Here is an 18670-nt window from a genome sequence, read left to right on the forward strand (position 1 = left end):
AAGATTCCGAGGTACTTGAACTCCTCCACTATTGCTGTTGCTGTTTATGTTAGCAGCTGCTTCCTGTGATCAAACTAAAGAATTGTTTATTCTTTGATGTAGCATGAAAGTAAAACATGTGCCATTTGTTGTCATGCTTGTCTGACCAATTTGAAGCTAGTTAGCCAATGATTGTTGCTTTTGACATCAAAATATTTGTTCAGGCTTTGAAGTAGGATGAAAGTGAAAATGTGCAGTTCGTTGGTACGCTTGTCCGGTCATTTTCATCCTCATTATTACCCAATGATTTTTGTTATTTACGTCTTTCTGTGATCATCATACAAAAGCAACATTGTTAACGCTTTGAAGTAGCATTAAAGAACACTTCGTAGGTATGCTTGTCTGCTCATTTTGACACGAGCTATTAGCAGACATTTTACAATAGAAAAGAATCAAACTTTTTTGTCCACCAAGGTGGAAAATTGTCTTTAGCGCACCAACACAAGAGACAGACAGCACTAAAATACCAATTCTGTCATATAATGAAACCATGCAACAGACACAATAAAAACAAAGGTAAAATAAAAATGGGAATATTAGAAAACATAAGTAAAGATCGAGAAACTAATCAGTCAAAGATGAGAGAAATTCAGGTCATACATGTGGATATGTTTTCAGCTACATGCTAATTTTGTTATTATCCGCTTGGTTCGGTATAATGCAACTTAAGTAACACTCATCACGCTTTGAAGTTGGGTAAATGTAATGTGAATCATAAGGATGGATACCAAATTCGGTACTTTTAAAGGCACTGACCGAATTCCTTGGGTGCTACCGGGTATAGAGTCACGTAAAATCAGTGTTTCGATACCTTTGTTGCTTGTGACGTCTCATCCGGTTGCAGACTAAACATTGGTTCAAACACTCGGCGAGGACACAATCACCGTATCAGCACTCAAAGCGGCCTTGATCAAACTGATCTTACGTATTGTTGCAGTTTTCAATGCCAACAAAGCAAGTATGTATGATCGGAAAAACCCCAATAAAGCGCCACTTTTCCAAAATATGCGAGCTTGATGGTAATTTACATTAGCTTTGCCAAAAGCTTGGGCGATATATAGGGGTGTAACGGTACACAAACATTTCGGTTCGGTACGTACCTCGGTTTAGAGGTCACGGTTTGGTTCATTTTCGGTACTGTAAGAAAACAACAAAATATACATTTTTTAGTTATTTGTTTACCAAATTTGTAAACAATGGCTTTATCCTTTTAACATTGGGAACACTATAATCATTCTGCCCGAGTTAATCAACATTAAACTGCCTCAAATTGTTGCACAGATTAAATAAAATGACAAAACTTTTCTTCGACATATAAAAAGTGCAACATTAAACAGTTTCAAGTCAACTCATCATGCTTAATTTATCACATCATTTGGGAAGCCTGTAGGGTATTTTTATTATGTAAATGTTATATTTTTATCAACATGTGATAGCAGGGACCCTGCCCTTCAAAGCTTTTCTGTCTGTAAAACACACACACACGCCGCAAAATGAGCTAACGTTACGCTAAAAGCTAATTAGCATTCACCTCAAGCCAGAACTGCGAGCGAGCTGAGCGGCAGTTTAAGTTTCTAGAAGGTCAACGGGCTCATAGTGATGTTACTAGTAGTTGACTCGGGGGTGTTTATTATCATTTGGGGAGAGTACGCTGCCTTATGCTCACCTGCTAAACACCTATCTGCTCGACCCTGAAGCATTTACTACATGTGCTCTAAATATGCACTGCTGATTGGCTGTTACCACTATATATGTAACCAATCAGACGGCTGTGTGGGTGGGACAATGCTGGGTGCTGAGACAGAGGCAGAAGAAGCAAAGCAGCTTATTAAGACTTTAGCTTAGAAACTCGTTTGGTACACCCCCGTACTGAAACGGTTCAATAAAAATACACGTACCGTTACACCTCTAGCGATATATCAATTTTAATGATGTATTCCACTATTTTGCTTGCAGACGGTTTAGAAAATAAAAATAAAAATGTTCTCCTCATTTTCCGGCTTACTTTTTAAAGTACCAATGATTGTCGCACGCTCACTAGACCAGGGGCGCTCACACTTTTTCTGCAGGCGAGCTACTTTTCAATTGACCAAGTCGAGGAGATCTACCTCATTCCTATTTATAATTTATATTTATTTATTTATGAAAGAGACATTTTTGTTAACAAGTTAATGGTGTTTAATGATAATACAAGCATGTTTAACACACGTAGATTCCTTTCTTTCATGAAGACAAGAATATAGGTTGGTGTATTACCTGATTCTGATGACTTGCATTGATTGGAATCAGACAGTGGTGCTGATAACGTCCACATTTTCAAATGGAGGAAAAAAAAAGTCCTCCTTTCTGTCCAATACCACATGAAAGTGGTTGGATTTGGCATCTCATTTGTCCAACTTGCATACTGGTTTTTAAACACTTTGTTATGAGAGTAGCATATGTGTGTGGTCCTTTAATGTGTGGCAGCAGGTGAGTGACGTCAGTGAGTGTGCGGGTGGGCAAGCAAGTGAGAAAGCGGTCGCTGAGGGCGGGGGAGAAATACATTGGCATCAAACTCCGTAGCCTGCTAGCTTTCTGAGACTCTTATTTTGTTAGCACAAGCAGGATGTAACAGGTCTTTTATGGTGAAGACAGGAACTGTGCTGTCGGTCTTTAGAGTTTTGACAGTAGGTACGGAGTCTCTAGAAATAAAATGTGTTTCTCTGCGTCCGCCCTGTTAGTGATTATTTTCTTAAATATGAGCTGGCAGCAGCCAGCGTCATCTCACAAGATCCTCGGGTGCCGAGAATGTCAAACAACTGAAGAAAGTGAAGTCTTGCTATGATTGATGATTGTTCATTTTTATGTCTATTTTTTAATGCCTGGCTTGAGATCGACTGACACACCCTCCGAGATCAACGTAATGGGCACCCCTGCACTAGATGATTAAACCCCCAATTCCAACATTTGATGCTGAGTGCCAAGCAGGGAGGTAATGGCTCCCATTTTTATAGTCTTTGGTATGACTCGGCCGGGGTTTGAACTCACGGCCTATCGATCTCAGGGCGGACACTCTAACCACTTGCCTCCAGGGGCTTCCGTGGCTTGAGCCGCCCCCCTTGCTTCCTTAACGGCACACCCAGCAAAACATGGCTAATGTTAACGCTAATTAGAGCGAAACATTTGTTCCAAAGAAAAGAAAAGTATTGTCAGTGCTTTAAATTTGCGGCAACATAAGTGTAACAAATGACTGCACACTGCAAAGTGTTTAAAAAAAAACCTAAGGCATCAGCACAACAAACTTATTCCTGCCTTTGAAACCGAAGCTTTCAGCTGGACTTGGCACGCTACTTTTGATGTGGTTTTATGTAAACATGTCTGTGTCAGAAGCACAGCGAGTTCAATGCAGGAAACATCGTTTTACTAATGACAAAAACAGCAACCAGCACTAAACACAACAATGAACTTGATAGCCAATGGAAATAGGCAACATCACATACAGCAGACAACAAACGCATGCACACATACACGTTACTACTAACTGCAAGGGAACAAATCAACGATTGAAGTACAAACCTTCAGCTTGCAATCCAAACAATACCCTGTTTGTGTACCAGAAGATATGACAGCCATGGAAGCACATTCAATCTCTTTATTAACCAGAAGTTACACAATCCAATGACAACATTCAACAGAGCTGCCAAAACTGCAAACAAACTGCCACTGCTAAACTGACAAACACAACTGAGCTAACTCTGTTCTGTCTGGCCTCCGGGCCTTGAGTTTGACACTTGTGGTCTAACTTCTGCGTTTAGAATTTTCCCAAGTGTGACGTCAGCCTATATCTCCATATGCAATATAAATGTACTCAAAGTGCTTTGGGCGAGTCTGCAATTGTAGTCCGACGTTGTAGTCAATAACTTCCTTTATGATCTCTATCCTCTTGTTGTGAGGCAGACTGGCTCATACATGCGGATGCATCTTTTTCTGTTGCCATTTCTGATACAAAGTAGCATAGAGTTCCAAGGTATATCTGTCAGAAGACTCCATATGGAAGCGCTAAAAACTACAACACAGATGACAGTGAGAAGACTGAGTCGAAGTAGAGCCACGTAAATAAGACTGCCCACAAAATGTAGAGCCACGTAGATAAGACTGCCCACAAAATGTAGAGCCACGTAAATAAGACTGCCCACAAAATGTAGAGCCACGTAAATAAGACTGCCCACAAAATGTAGAGCCACGTAAATAAGACTGCCCACAAAATGTAGAGCCACGTAGATAAGACTGCCCACAAAATGTAGAGCCACGTAAATAAGACTGCCCACAAAATGTAGAGCCACGTAAATAAGACTGCCCACAAAATGTAGAGCCACGTAGATAAGACTGCCCACAAAATGTAGAGCCACGTAGATAAGACTGCCCACAAAATGTAGAGCCACGTAAATAAGACTGCCCACAAAATGTAGAGCCACGTAAATAAGACTGCCCACAAAAATGTAGAGCCACGTAAATAAGACTGCCCACAAAATGTAGAGCCACGTAAATAAGACTGCCCACAAAAATGTAGAGCCACGTAAATAAGACTGCCCACAAAATGTAGAGCCACGTAGATAAGACTGCCCACAAAATGTAGAGCCACGTAAATAAGACTGCCCACAAAATGTAGAGCCACGTAGATAAGACTGCCCACAAAATGTAGAGCCACGTAAATAAGACTGCCCACAAAATGTAGAGCCACGTAAATAAGACTGCCCACAAAATGTAGAGCCACGTAAATAAGACTGCCCACAAAATGTAGAGCCACGTAGATAAGACTGCCCACAAAATGTAGAGCCACGTAAATAAGACTGCCCACAAAATGTAGAGCCACGTAAATAAGACTGCCCACAAAATGTAGAGCCACGTAAATAAGACTGCCCACAAAATGTAGAGCCACGTAAATAAGACTGCCCACAAAATGTAGAGCCACGTAAATAAGACTGCCCACAAAATGTAGAGCCACGTAGATAAGACTGCCCACAAAATGTAGAGCCACGTAAATAAGACTGCCCACAAAATGTAGAGCCACGTAGATAAGACTGCCCATAAAATGGCGCATTTGAAGAGGTGGTCAGATAGCGACTTGAAAATGGTCTGTAAAACATAATTGATGCCGAACTTTTTTTTTTTTTAAACAAACCAAACCATTGCATAATATGTAGACCACAAGGAAGTTGTTTTAAATGTACAAACCCCGTTTCCATATGAGTTGGGAAATGGTGTTAGATGTAAATATAAACAGAATACAATGATTTGCAAATCCTTTTCAAGCCATATTCAGTTGAATATGCTACAAAGACAACATATTTGATGTTCTAACTCATAAACATTTCTTTTTGCAAATAATCGTTAACTTTAGAATTTGATGCCAGCAACACGTAACGAAGAGGTTGGGAAAGGTGGCAATAAATACTGATAAAGTTAAGGAATGCTCATCAAACACTTATTTGGGACATCCCACAGGTGTGCAGGCTAATTGGGAACAGGTGGGTGCCATGATTGGCTATAAAAGCAGCTTCCATGAAATGCTCAGTCTTTCACAAGAAAGGATGGGGCGAGGTACACCCCTTTGTCCACAACTGTGTGAGCAAATAGTCAAACAGTTTAAGAACAACCTTTCTCAAAGTGACATTGCAAGAAATTTAGGGATTTCAACATCTACGCTCCATAATATCATCAAAAGGTTCAGAGAATCTGGAGAAATCACTCCACGTAAGCGGCATGGCCGGAAACCAACATTGAATGACCGTGATCTTCCATCCCTCAGACAGCACTGTATCAAAAACCGACATCAATCTCTAAAGGATATCACCACATGGGCTCAGGAACACTTCAGCAAACTAAACGCAGTTTGTCGCTACATCTGTAAGTGCAAGTTAAAGCTCAACAATGCAAAGCGAAAGCCATTTATCAACAACATCCAGAAACGCAGCCGGCTTCTCTGGGCCCGAGATCATCTAAGATGGACTGATGCAAAGTGGAAAAGTGTTCTGTGGTCTGACATGTCCACATTTCAAATTGTTTTTGGAACTATTCGACATTGTGTCATCCGGACCAAAGGGGAAGCGAACCATCCAGACTGTTATCGACGCAAAGTGTAAAAGCCAGCATGTGTGATGGTATGGGGGTGCATTAGTGCCCAAGGCATGGGTAACTTACACATCTGTGAAGGCACCATTAATGCTGAAAGGTACATACAGGTTTTGGAACAACATATGCTGACATCTTAGCGACATCTTTTTCATGGACGCCCCTGCTTATATCAGCAAGACAATGCCAAGCCACATTCAGCACGTGTTACAACAGTGTGGCTTCGTAAAAGAAGATTGCGGGTACCTGTCTGGCCCGCCTGTAGTCCAGACCTGTCTGCCATGGAAAATGTGTGGCGCATTATGAAGCGTAAAATAGGACAGCAGAGACCCCGGACTGTTGAAGGACTGAAGCTCTACATAAAACAAGAATGGGGAAGAATTCCACTTTCAAAGCTTCAACAATTAGTTTCCTCAGTTCCCAAACGTTTATTGAGTGTTGTTAAAAGAAAAGGTGATGTAACACAGTGGTGAACATGCCCTTTCCCAACTACTTTGGCACATGTTGCAGCCATGAAATTGTAAGTTAATTATTATTTGCAAAAAAAATAAAAAATACAGTTTATGAGTTTGAACATCAAATATGTTGTCTTTGTAGCATATTCAACTGAATATGGCTTGAAAAGGATTTGCAAATCATTGTATTCTGTTTATATTTACATCTAACACAATTTCCCAACTCATATGGAAACGGGGTTTGTAGTTTTCCAGGGCATCATTTCTTTCATGAAAAGGCTTGTTATGTCTTGCTGCCGCCAGAGGTTTACACACCTGTCTTATTGCAGCCCTACGGTTGTTTGGACAGGTGTGCCCGTGCACAAACCGTACATATAACACAAGCCGCTCCTTTTGTGCTGGCAAGCTTACGGCAGCCCAGACAAACTCCAACAAAGACTTGCGTAACCTTCTTCAAATGAGTGTCGTCATCAATCATTTTTTATAAGCCCACACAACCAGAAAGTCAAGTTTTGAAACCTATAGACCCCATTTCTCTGACACACAGTTCACATCGGAGGGGTTGTCTTTTGCTGTGTTTGTTTTCAGGGCGGTTTGTGCGCCCATGATGTTTGTGGTTAGTGTTGGAGCGCCACACTGCTTTTCATCTGTGCAAACCAGCAGGGAACTCTTCTCTAGACCTTTGACCTTGTTCTCCCCGGAGAATTATTATTGATTGTCATCTCAATCACGGGCTAGCGCTCACGGGCACACACTTCCAGTCTTCAGTGTGTATCTGACTGTATTGATTGGTCGCCTTCCCGCCTCCTTTAGTGTCACTTCTGACCTTTTGCATCCACGACGCACCGTCACGCCGCTCTCCTTCCTGACGACAGACTGCGGTTTACAGCGGATGATAAAGTGCAGCAGTGTGGAAAAATGTGAGTTATTAATAGGCCTCTCACGTCTCCTCCAGCAACGGAATTCGATTTTTGAAAGCACGAAAGGAATGAAGCTGCACTGCAGCAAAGCAGGCTGTGCTGCTAGTCTGTTACTATATTCATAGTGTGATGTCATCTTTTACCGTCCAAACCTTTTTTCTCGTCTTTTCACATAATCCTCCTTCGTAGTGCTCTATTTTGACCCAATGTTTTTTTTTTTATACAATATTCTCTTTTGTTATGCCAAAGAGAAACCACTCAAGAGGACGTTGGTTCTCGGGAGCTCGGCATGTAACATGATTACCGTTTGGCACGCACATTGTTCGTTTTTTATAGGGGACCTATTCTTTACCTGTTGGTATCTGTTTTTATGTGGTTAGGATCTGCTTAAGTCGCAAAGATTTTAAATGAAACCATGGAGGAGATATCTATAAAACAGTCTTGCCCTCCTTCCTTCTTACTTAATTCAAACCAGACCTGGCCAAACTAAGGCCCGGGGGCCACAAGCGGCCCCTTGAGCTTTGCAATCTGGCCTGCCGGACATTCCCAAATCATTTTTTTAGATCTTTAAGATCAGGAGTCTCAAACTCAATTTTACCTGGGGGCCACTGGATGCAGAGTCTGGGTGAAGCAGGGCCGCAAGAAAATATTTCTTAAAAGAAAACCCTTTTAAATGTCTTTAATTTTATTTTCAACACAAAATAAAATCAAAATATAAATGAGCAAAATGACAATTAAGGAATGTGAGGCAATGCAAATTAAACAACAATAAAAAAAAAATAACGGTTCAAATTGGTCCAGGTTATCGGGGACTGTTATTACTGACGGACAGTGGTTGCGCTGCGACTCCAGCCAGGCGCGTAAGAAAACCCTCGTCTCCATGGCAACGTTTCTGTCGCTTTCACTCATTTGCCGCTTTTCCACCTACGCTGGGGTAGGCAACCCAGAACGTTGAAAGAGCCATTACGGACCCAAATAACAAAAATTGTTGCCGTGGAGTTTACAGTTACAGTAGCACAATTAGCCCCAAACGGGCTAACATCACAATTAACGTGTTACACGTCCGATTCGCCATGCGACTCTGTTGGAGTATCAGCGCTGGGGTTCAGTGCACCACAGTATTGTATTGTCGCTTAGTCCTTCAACAGAGTGCTTCGGAAGCTTCGGAACGGCTCGTCTGGCGTCAATGTTCGGCCCTCGAGAGCCACATACCGCAAAGTGATTGGTAGATTCCTTCAGCTCCGCACACAACGCTGTCAAGCGCCATTTGTATCAAAAATTGCGGGCCGCACTGATTGATTGATTGATTGATACTTTTATTAGTAGATTGCACAGTACAGTACATATTCCGTACAATTGACCACTAAATGGTAACACCCCAATAAGTTGTTCAACTTGTTTAAGTCGGGGTCCACGTTAATCAATTCATGGTAACATTAAACTTTCATATTAAGTTGAGGCGCAAAATAAAATCTCGTGGGCCTCAATTGGCCCGCGGGCCGCGTGTCTGGGACCCCTGTTTAAGATGGAAAGGGTAGCTGCCATTATGATGTGCAGTGATGTTAGTCTTCAACTATAGAAAGTATTTGAAATGGCTGGAATCTGCGCTTATGGATGATATGCCAGTTACTATGGTCATCTAATTCAGTGTTTCCCACAGGTCAGGCATCTATTTGTGGTGGTGTGGTCGGGCGGCGAGGGATGGGGGGGAGAGAGGCGGCGGCGGCGGCGATGACCAAGAAGAATGCGGAGTTGGAATATAATTACAACACTTTATGTACATATTTATATAATATGTTACTACAAGCGCCATCCACATACAGAGTTTCATTGCTTTTATGAGCGGTCAAGCGAGTCAAAAGCCGAAAAAAATAAAATAAAATTTTTTTTTTTTTTTGTGGCGGCCATAATTCTTTCGTGGCGGGTCGCCACAAATAAATGGATGTGTGGGAAACCCTCTAAATAGTTACTATGGTCATCTAATTAGTTACTATGGTCATCTTAAAAGCGTTATTGATACTTATTGAACAGGAAATGATTAAACTTAAGAGATGGTTTGATGTCACCAAATTATCATTAAATGTAAAAAAAAAAAAGTTTATGATTTTTGGTAAGAGGAAAAGAGAGGACACCATCAAACTGTCGATAGATGGAATTGATATTGAAAGAGTTTCTGAACTTAGATTTTTAGGAGTGATACTGGATGACGGTCTGACATGGAAATCTCATATTGCACATGTACGAAAAAAGATGTCTAAGAGTATTTTTATATTAAACAAGGTAAAATATATGTTAGATTATAGAGCAATGCGCATATTGTATTGTGCACTTATATTGCCATATATCAGCTACTGTGTGGAAGTGTGGGGGAACACATATAAGAGTAACATAAAGGCATTGTATCAATTACAGAAAAGAGCTATAAGGATTATTCATAAAGTAGATTACTTAGAACACACTAACATTTTATTTATTAACTCTGGACTATTGAAACTACAGGAGCTAGTAAAGCTACAGACATTGTGTGTCATGTTTAAGGCTAGAAGTAAAACATTACCAGCAAATTTACAAAAAATGTTTGTCATCACTTCTGAGAATACAGAGCATAGAAGAAAAGGTCATTTCAAACAACAATATTCAAGGACAACTTTAAAGCAAATGTGTACATCAGTGGTGGGGGTAAAATTGTGGAATTCTCTTTACAACGAGATAAAAAACTGTAAAAATATATTCCAATTGAAAAAAATATATAAAGATAGAACGATAAGATCATATGGACAGACATAAGTGTTTACATTTTGTTTTTTATTTATTATTTTACTTATTTTTTGTCTGGTTTGGTATTTGCTCTGTATCATTCCGTGAGGTGTATATTATATTATTACTATTATTTTCTTGGTTTGGTTTATACTTTATGAAGTTTTGCACTTGTTGTGTTTTTCTTGTGTTTTTTGTTTTTGATTGTTTCATCACATTTGGATATATGTGTCGGCTTAAATGATATTCATGAAGTAAGATAATGTATTATGTCAAAGGGGGCAGGAAATTATAAGATTTTCTTCATCCTGCTCCTTCTCAGGAATTGTGTGAATTTAAATTGTATAATTGTGATGTAATTATTTATCGTTCTAAATGCACATCAATGACTGAGATAAATAAAAATGAAATGAAATCTAATTAGTTACTATGGTCATTTAATTAGTTACTATGGGCATCTAATTAGTTACTATGGGCATCTAATTAGTTACTATGGGCATCTAATGAGTTACTATGGTCATCTAATTAGTTACTATGGTCATCTAATTAGTTACTATGGTCATCTAATTAGTTACTATGGTCATGTAATTAGTTACTATGGTCATCTAATTAGTTACTATGGTCATCTAATTAGTTACTATGGTCATGTAATTAGTTACTATGGTCATCTAATTAGTTACTATGGTCATCTACGTCACAGCAGCTCAGACGAGGTACCAAGCAGTGTGGGCGGGAAGCGTTTCCACAGACATGGAAGGAGATTTTCACAACAAAGTTCTAAAGCTTAGTGATCAATAGAATAGAATAGAAAGAACTTTATTAATCCCTTGGAGGGAATTGCGCAAATATCACATTTATCAGATTGTAGGTGGGTTCATTTTGTACCCTTTGCGTTCATATTTCATAGTTTTTTGCGTTATTGTTGCGTTTCACTTGATTGTAAAATATGTGGATGGAAAGGGGGTATGACATTCATTTGATCAATATTCAGTGTATTATCGTTCATAGAAAAATGTAAAATTCAATTACGTTTTTAAGGTGGTCTGTCATAACGTTTTTAGCATTCAATCAGACTTTATTTTGAGGTTTTGTATTAGTTTTCCTAAAAATAGATATACCGGCCCTCAGACACATTTTTTTTTCTAAATGTGGCCCCCGAGTCAAAATAATTGCCCAGGCCTGATTTAAACCATCCATCCATCCATCCATTTCCTACCGCTTGTCACTTAAGGGGTGGCAGGGGTGCTGGAGCCTCAGCTACAATCGGGCGGAAGGCGGGGTACACCCTGGACAAGTCACCACCTCATCACAGGGCCAACGAAGATAGACAGACAACATTCACACACTAGGGCCCATTTAGTGTTGCCAATCAACTTATCCCCAGGTGCAGTCACGGGGGGAACATGCAAATTCCACAGAAAGCGATGCAGTAATGTGTTAATTTCCCACACTCCTGAGTACAAGTCGCACCACCCCGGCCAAACTATGAAAAAAACTGCAACTCATAGTCGGAAAAATACAGTATGTTGGATATGAATTGTGTTCGAATACAATCTACTTCTCAAGGCTGCTTCAAAAGGGGGTGCGTGATGTACTGTTACTTGCATGATTGATGATGTATTATCTTGGCTCGGAGAGCAAATTATTCTTTATTTAACATTTTCCTGAGACAAAGGGACACAAGCTACTAAAGTGGAACCTCCAAAGTCCAATACAATCCGGTCCGTGATTCCAAAAATGGCAAATTTGTTCCATTGTTAATTAACTAAATAAACAACAACTCACCCTTGACAAACAAAGGAGTGACCCAGTTGTGCGTACTATGTGTGTATACTTCAGCACATATTTAAGGTGTATGTAACTTATACTTCAATAATGTCATTATTTCTCTTTTCTCTTCTATGGAAATCATCGCCTTTTGAGGCGTAATATTCCAAAAAATCCAAACGTTTAATGCCTGTTTTTTTGTTGACTTTGGAGGTACCACTGTATTTGTAATTGAAGGGCATGCATAAAACCTGTGTGTGTGTCTGTAGTATGGCCGGTCAGACAGTTACCGCGTTGCCACCACACAGGACAAAGATGACCGATCCCCCAAGAAGAAGAAGGGGGCAGCCACCAAGGACATGGACGACCTGAAGAAGGAAGTGCCCATTGTGAGTAGAAAGCTTCCTCTTCCTCTTTCAACAGTGATGAAGACAAGTGAGAAAGTGACAGATAAATGTGATATTATTCATTGGAAGAGGAAAGCAGAGGGTGTGACCGACTTGTCAAACAACCTGATTGCTGTTGAAGAGAATTGAAAGTCTGTCATACAGGGTCAAAAGTTGTATTTCTTTGCTGGTAAGAAACTTGATAGCAGGAAGTCCCCACACACGGTGCGACAAACAGACCGGTTGCCATGATACTCTGATGTCCCCCCCCCCCCCCCCCCCCCAGGTGAACTGCATGCATAGAATCCATTTGTTAGAAGTGACTTATTGAATGGTCATTTGTTAACAAGTTCAACACAAATTGGCAGTAATTAGTCAAGACTTGGAGACACGGTAGGAATAAATAAGCTCTGCTTCTTCCTACTCCTTTTCGGACATGTTGAATTTGTAATGCATGTTCCACCAAATACAATTTATCGTCGTTACAATGAAATATTTCCAAATGATTCAAACTGTCTTCTGTTGATATGACCGACAGTTGTTCTTGCATGCACAACTGCTAACTGGTATATGCTCCTGTTAAAATATAATAATCATATGATTTTGTTTTCCTTGTACAGACGGAACACAAGATGTCCATAGAGGAGGTATGCAGGAAATACCAGACAGACATTGTCCAGGTAAATACATTTTCTCACAGTTGGCCCCCAGATGGTGCAATAGTCCGGTCCACACGCTTACACAAATCATACAAACAGTATTATTTCAATTCTAGAGTAACAACTGTTTTTGTTTTCTATAATCCCTTCAGGGTCTGACCAATGCCAAGGCCGCAGAATACCTTCTCAGGGATGGCCCTAACGCGCTCACCCCGCCTCCCACAACCCCGGAGTGGGTCAAGTTCTGCCGCCAGCTCTTTGGCGGCTTCTCCATCCTGCTGTGGACCGGCGCCATCCTCTGCTTCCTGGCCTACGCCATCCAGGCCGCCACTGAAGACGACCCCGCGGGAGACAACGTAAGGAGACACGTCTGCTGCACCCCTTACCAATATCACCACACCGTAGCCTCTAACACGTACGATATCTGTTCAGCTGTACCTAGGTATCGTGCTCACGGCGGTCGTCGTCATTACCGGTTGCTTCTCGTATTTCCAAGAGGCCAAAAGCTCCAAAATCATGGAGTCTTTCAAGAACATGGTGCCTCAGGTAAGGCGTTCCAGCCATGTGAAAGCTAATAGCAACGCACACACACACACACACACACACACACACACACACACACGTGCTCAAGAAAACAACAGTCAATCATGCCTGCAGGGTTTAATTTCTGATGCGTTTTTTTTTTTTTTTCAACCATCGACCACAGCAAGCGTTGGTGATCCGAGAGGGAGAAAAGTCGCAGATCAACGCTGAAGAAGTGGTGGCCGGAGATCTGATCGAAGTGAAGGGAGGAGACCGGATCCCCGCCGACGTCCGAGTGGTTTCAGCTCACGGTTGCAAGGTAAAGAGGCGGGCGTGACCGACACCCATGTGTCGTTAAACAAGACCAAGCAAACTCCTAATTGTTCTTTCCCGTTTTTTCCCCCTCCCTGCTGTTAAATAGGTGGATAACTCCTCCCTAACTGGCGAATCAGAGCCTCAGAGCAGGTCACCTGACTGTACCCACGACAACCCCTTGGAGACCCGAAATGTGGCATTCTTCTCCACCAACTGTGTGGAAGGTGTGTTCTCCTTATCATAACTATTTTGCAAACTTTGCAACTTTGTTCTAAAAGACAATACTTTCTTGACAACAACAGTGTTTACTATTATTCCCTTTCCATGCTTATTCGGGATTCTACCTACTGTAGAGGTATATGGTCGCTTATTGGTCAAACTGGGGCTGGGCGATATGGCCTTTTTTTAATATCTCCATATTTTCAGGACACATCACGATACACAATATATATCTCGATATTTTGCCTTAGCCTTGAATGAACACATGATGCATATAATGACAGCAGTATGATGATTCTATGTGTCTACATTCAAACATTCTTCTTCATACTGCATTCATATATGCTACTTTTAAACTTTCATGCAGAGAGGGAAATCACAACTAAGTCAATTGACCAAAACTGTATTTGTTAAACAGTTATTAAGCAGTGGCACAAACATTCATTTCAAAACAGAAAGTGCAAGATTGTCAGAGACATTTTAAAACAAGCTTTGAGTGCACTTTTGTGCATGATGTCACTAAGATGACATATTTTGTACAGAAGGCCATTACTGTCATGTTGAGTTGATGACGAACCCCAAGATGCAGAGAAGGCGGCAGGCATTGTGTAAGAAAACATGATTTAATTGAACACTAACACAAAACCAAACAAAAGGGTACAAACAAAAGGCGCGTGCAAGGCGGAGAACAAACTTGGCTATGAACAAAAACACTTACTGTGACACAAAGGAACTATGGCATGAGCAGAGTGAACACAAGTAGACACAGCTACAACGAGAAGTAATAATGACATTGACAGGTAGTGGTGACAATAATCCAGCACTGACTGGAGGACAAAGCAGGTTTAAATAAGAGTGGGCTGATTGACACCAGGTGTGGCCAGGTGCCAATCAGCCGCAGCTGAGGGGAAACAGCGCTCAGGGAGGAAAGCAGGAAATGACCAAAATAAAAGCGCTGACAGGAAACAAAGACATACACAGAGGAAAAACTAAAACAAAACCAAACTGTCAGGGACAAGCCTGACAACTGCAATAGTTTAAAACAAATAAAGTTCACTTTTGTGCATGATGTCACTCAAGATATTTCAATACATGTCAAATAAAAATGAGTCACATAATAGGAAATCAAATAGTGTAGGCCCTTCGCCATGTGGTAGGTTACTGCGGACATTATCTCCTTCTTTTGTTGATTATTTTTTTCATACGGTGTTAATCTGGCAATGGTTGCTTGGGCATTTTGTGGGTGTGGCACCGAACGGAGATGTTGACATGCGGAGTTTCAAGCACTTCTTATTCTCTAGCGGGTGACTTTTCAAATGATGCTACATTAGCAGTGGTGCTACTTTTTGTAGCAACGCTTTTGCCGCATAATTGTTCAACATCTTTCCGCTTGAAGCCAAACCACCGCCAGACGATGGACCCTGTGCTGTTTTTCTTGGGAACTAATTCTTCCTTCATTTATTACCAGATTCGCACCTTCTTTCTCTTGTGTTACCTCTCACACCACTCCGCTAGCATCACTGCTAACGTTACCATGTCGCTACCTGTTTGCTCCGCGGGAGCGTGTGACGTTGCACACGTGACGTGTGTAAGAGGGTGTGCTTGTTTTAAATCTCTGTGAGTGAAATGCCCGCAGCTAAAAGCAACTGCGTGAGAAGGTATACTCGAATATAGCGATATAGTCATTTCGCACAGATACAAACTATCGATATGTGAAACATCTTTATAATCAACTTTATAATCAACTTTTCCTCAAAGGTGCGTTCCTGTGTAATTGCGCACTGCTCATGCGTCCTCTGTGCACAGCCTTTCTGAGCCACGCACTAAATAAAATCCAATCTAAACTTGAAACCGAATAAATACATAAGTATTTGTTGTGTAGAATTTTGCAATACAACTCTGACTGACAGAGCTCACAACCAAATGATGAACCTTGGGATTTGATACCTTGGCATTGTTTAACATGAGTATCCAACAATGGAACAATATTAGTAAGTCAGAAAAGACGAACGTCATCATAGGTCCTTCAACATGTTGCCATTTCCGACTGTTGCATTCCATGTGCTAGACTTTTTGCATTTCCTGCTGTACTCTTTTGAAGTGTTGAGTCAAGTTGAGCTAGTCGTACTGTGCCATGGGGAAAAAAGTGCAAATGAAATGAACTACTCTTTCCTGTAATTCCCCGAAACCAGGCACAGCGCGTGGAATCGTCATCTGCACCGGAGACCGTACCGTCATGGGTCGCATTGCCACGCTGACCTCCGGCCTGGAGACGGGCAAAACACCCATCGCCAAGGAGATCGAGCACTTCATCCACATCATCACCGGTGTGGCTGTCTTCCTGGGCGTCAGCTTTTTCGTCCTGGCCCTAATCTTGGGCTACTCCTGGCTGGAGGCTGTCATCTTCCTCATTGGTATCATTGTGGCTAATGTGCCTGAAGGCCTGCTGGCTACTGTCACTGTGAGTAGGAATCATTCCGCTCTCATTTAAAGGGGGAAACTACCTTTTTGGGGGGGGGATTTTACCTAGCATTCACAATCCTTATGTGGGATAAGCACAAATATGTTTTTATTTTAATGCATTCCATCCATCCATCCATCTTCTTCCGCTTGTCCGAGGTCGGGTCGCGGGGGCAGCAGCCTAAGCAGGGAAACCCAGACTTCTCTCTCCCCAGCCACTTCGTCTAGCTCTTCCCGGAGGATCCCGAGGCGTTTAATGCATTCGAACTTTCTTTATTTAGTTTATTTCGAACATGAACACACTTACAGCATAATACATCACACAATTTCATATAATTTCACTTTACATCATGTCTGAAAAGGAGTAGGAAGAAGCATAGCTTATTTTATCCTAACCCTTTCCCACTTCAGAGCGTTTACAAATATATACATTCATTTACTGACTTTTTTGTAGTACAATGACAACTAAAATACAACAGTTTTGTAACATATAATTAAGTCAGTCATTATTAACATACTGAGATGAAGAATACCTTATTTTCAATAAGGTTGAAAGTATTTCTCATAATTCTTCTTCTTTGTACTTTGTAAGCACTGTTAATTTGAACAACCTCTTCAACTGGATCATATCAGTACAATGTTTAAAGTCCTACTGAAAGCCACTACTAGCCACCACGCAGTCTGATAGTTTATATATCAATGATGAAATATTAACATTGCAACACATGCCAATACGGCCGCTTTACTTTACTAAATTGCAATTTTAAATTTCCCGCCGAGGTATCATCCTAAAACGTCGCGCATTGTAGAGAACATTTTGTTCCAGCACCGTTCACAGCTATAAGTCGTCTCTTTTCATCGCATAATTCCACAGTATTCTGGACATCTGTGTTGCTGAATCTTTTGCAATTTGTTCAATGAATAATGGAGACTATATTTCTCCTTTTGAGTTGAGAAGAAAATTGTTGTACATTCTTTGGGAGCCGGTTATAGTTTGCTTTGTACATCATTTTAGCTGTTTGCACTTTTATTAAATCGTCGAACTTTGATATTTTTGACTCAATAAATAAAGTGTAAACTTGTAAATAAACGCGAACAAGAGTAAGCTACCGTATTTTTCCGACTCTAAATCGCAGTTTTTTTCATAGTTTGGCCGGGGGTGCGACTTATACTCAGGAGCGACTTATGTGTGAAATTATTAACACATTTCCGTAAAATATTAAATAATATTATTTAGCTCATTCACGTAAGAGACTAGACGTATAAGATTTCATGGGATTTATGGATTAGGAGTGAGAGATAGTTTGGTAAAGGTATAGCATGTTCTATATGTTCTAGTTATTTGAATGACTCTTACCATAATATGTTAGGTTAGCATAGCAGTTGCTTATTTATGCCTCATATAACCTACACTTATTCAGCCTCTTCTTCACTATTCTTTATTTTCAATTGTCTATTCTTGGTGTTGGGTTTTATCAAATAAATTTCCCCCAAAAATGCGACTTATACTCCAATGCGACTTATGTATGTTTTTTTCTTTCTTTATTATGCATTTTGGGAACGTGCGACTTATACTCCGAGCGACTTATACTCCGAAAAATGCGGTGCCAACGGAGGTCATTGGGTTTTCTCTGTACCGCCTATAAAGTGCTCCAAAACACATCCAAAACCCTCCATAAATATTTTATATACGCACTGTAAGTAAATATCTAACTTACAGGCAAATTCATAATAGCAGGTAATATTTGCGTGTTTTTGTCATTCCTAAGCATGCAGTGTTCGTTATTTCCTTCAGCAACTATAACAACTACCGTATTCTCCGGACTATAGACCGCACCGGTATATAGGCCACACCCACTAAATTTTTCAAGAAAAAAAATGTTTTTCCTTATATAAGCCACAGATATACACAATGGGAAAAGTAAGTATTTCAACCAGGCCTGGGCAATTATTTTGACCGGGGGGCCAAATGTAGAGAAATAAATGTGTCTGAGGGCCGGTATAACTATTTTTAGGAACACAAATACAAAACCTCTGATTGCATGCTAAAAACATTTTGA

At 40.7% G+C, this 18670-nt stretch overlaps 1 protein-coding gene across 3 annotated transcripts in view; it reads left to right on the forward strand.

The window, feature by feature from the left end:
* Positions 1–18670, forward strand: part of LOC133561486 (sodium/potassium-transporting ATPase subunit alpha-3) — a 60300-nt gene that overhangs the window by 24030 nt on the left and 17600 nt on the right. For 2 of the 3 annotated variants that reach the window (XM_061914775.1, XM_061914773.1), the window contains exons 2-8: positions 12319–12438; positions 13056–13115; positions 13247–13450; positions 13527–13640; positions 13801–13935; positions 14038–14155; positions 16343–16611. In XM_061914775.1, the coding sequence (XP_061770759.1) occupies positions 12319–12438; positions 13056–13115; positions 13247–13450; positions 13527–13640; positions 13801–13935; positions 14038–14155; positions 16343–16611 (1020 nt within the window). The remainder of the gene's footprint in view (positions 1–12318; positions 12439–13055; positions 13116–13246; positions 13451–13526; positions 13641–13800; positions 13936–14037; positions 14156–16342; positions 16612–18670) is intronic. The other variant, XM_061914774.1, reaches the window with a different exon arrangement.

This window comes from Nerophis ophidion, linkage group LG11 (genome assembly GCF_033978795.1).
Source record: "Nerophis ophidion isolate RoL-2023_Sa linkage group LG11, RoL_Noph_v1.0, whole genome shotgun sequence".
NCBI classification, from domain to species: domain Eukaryota; kingdom Metazoa; phylum Chordata; class Actinopteri; order Syngnathiformes; family Syngnathidae; genus Nerophis; species Nerophis ophidion.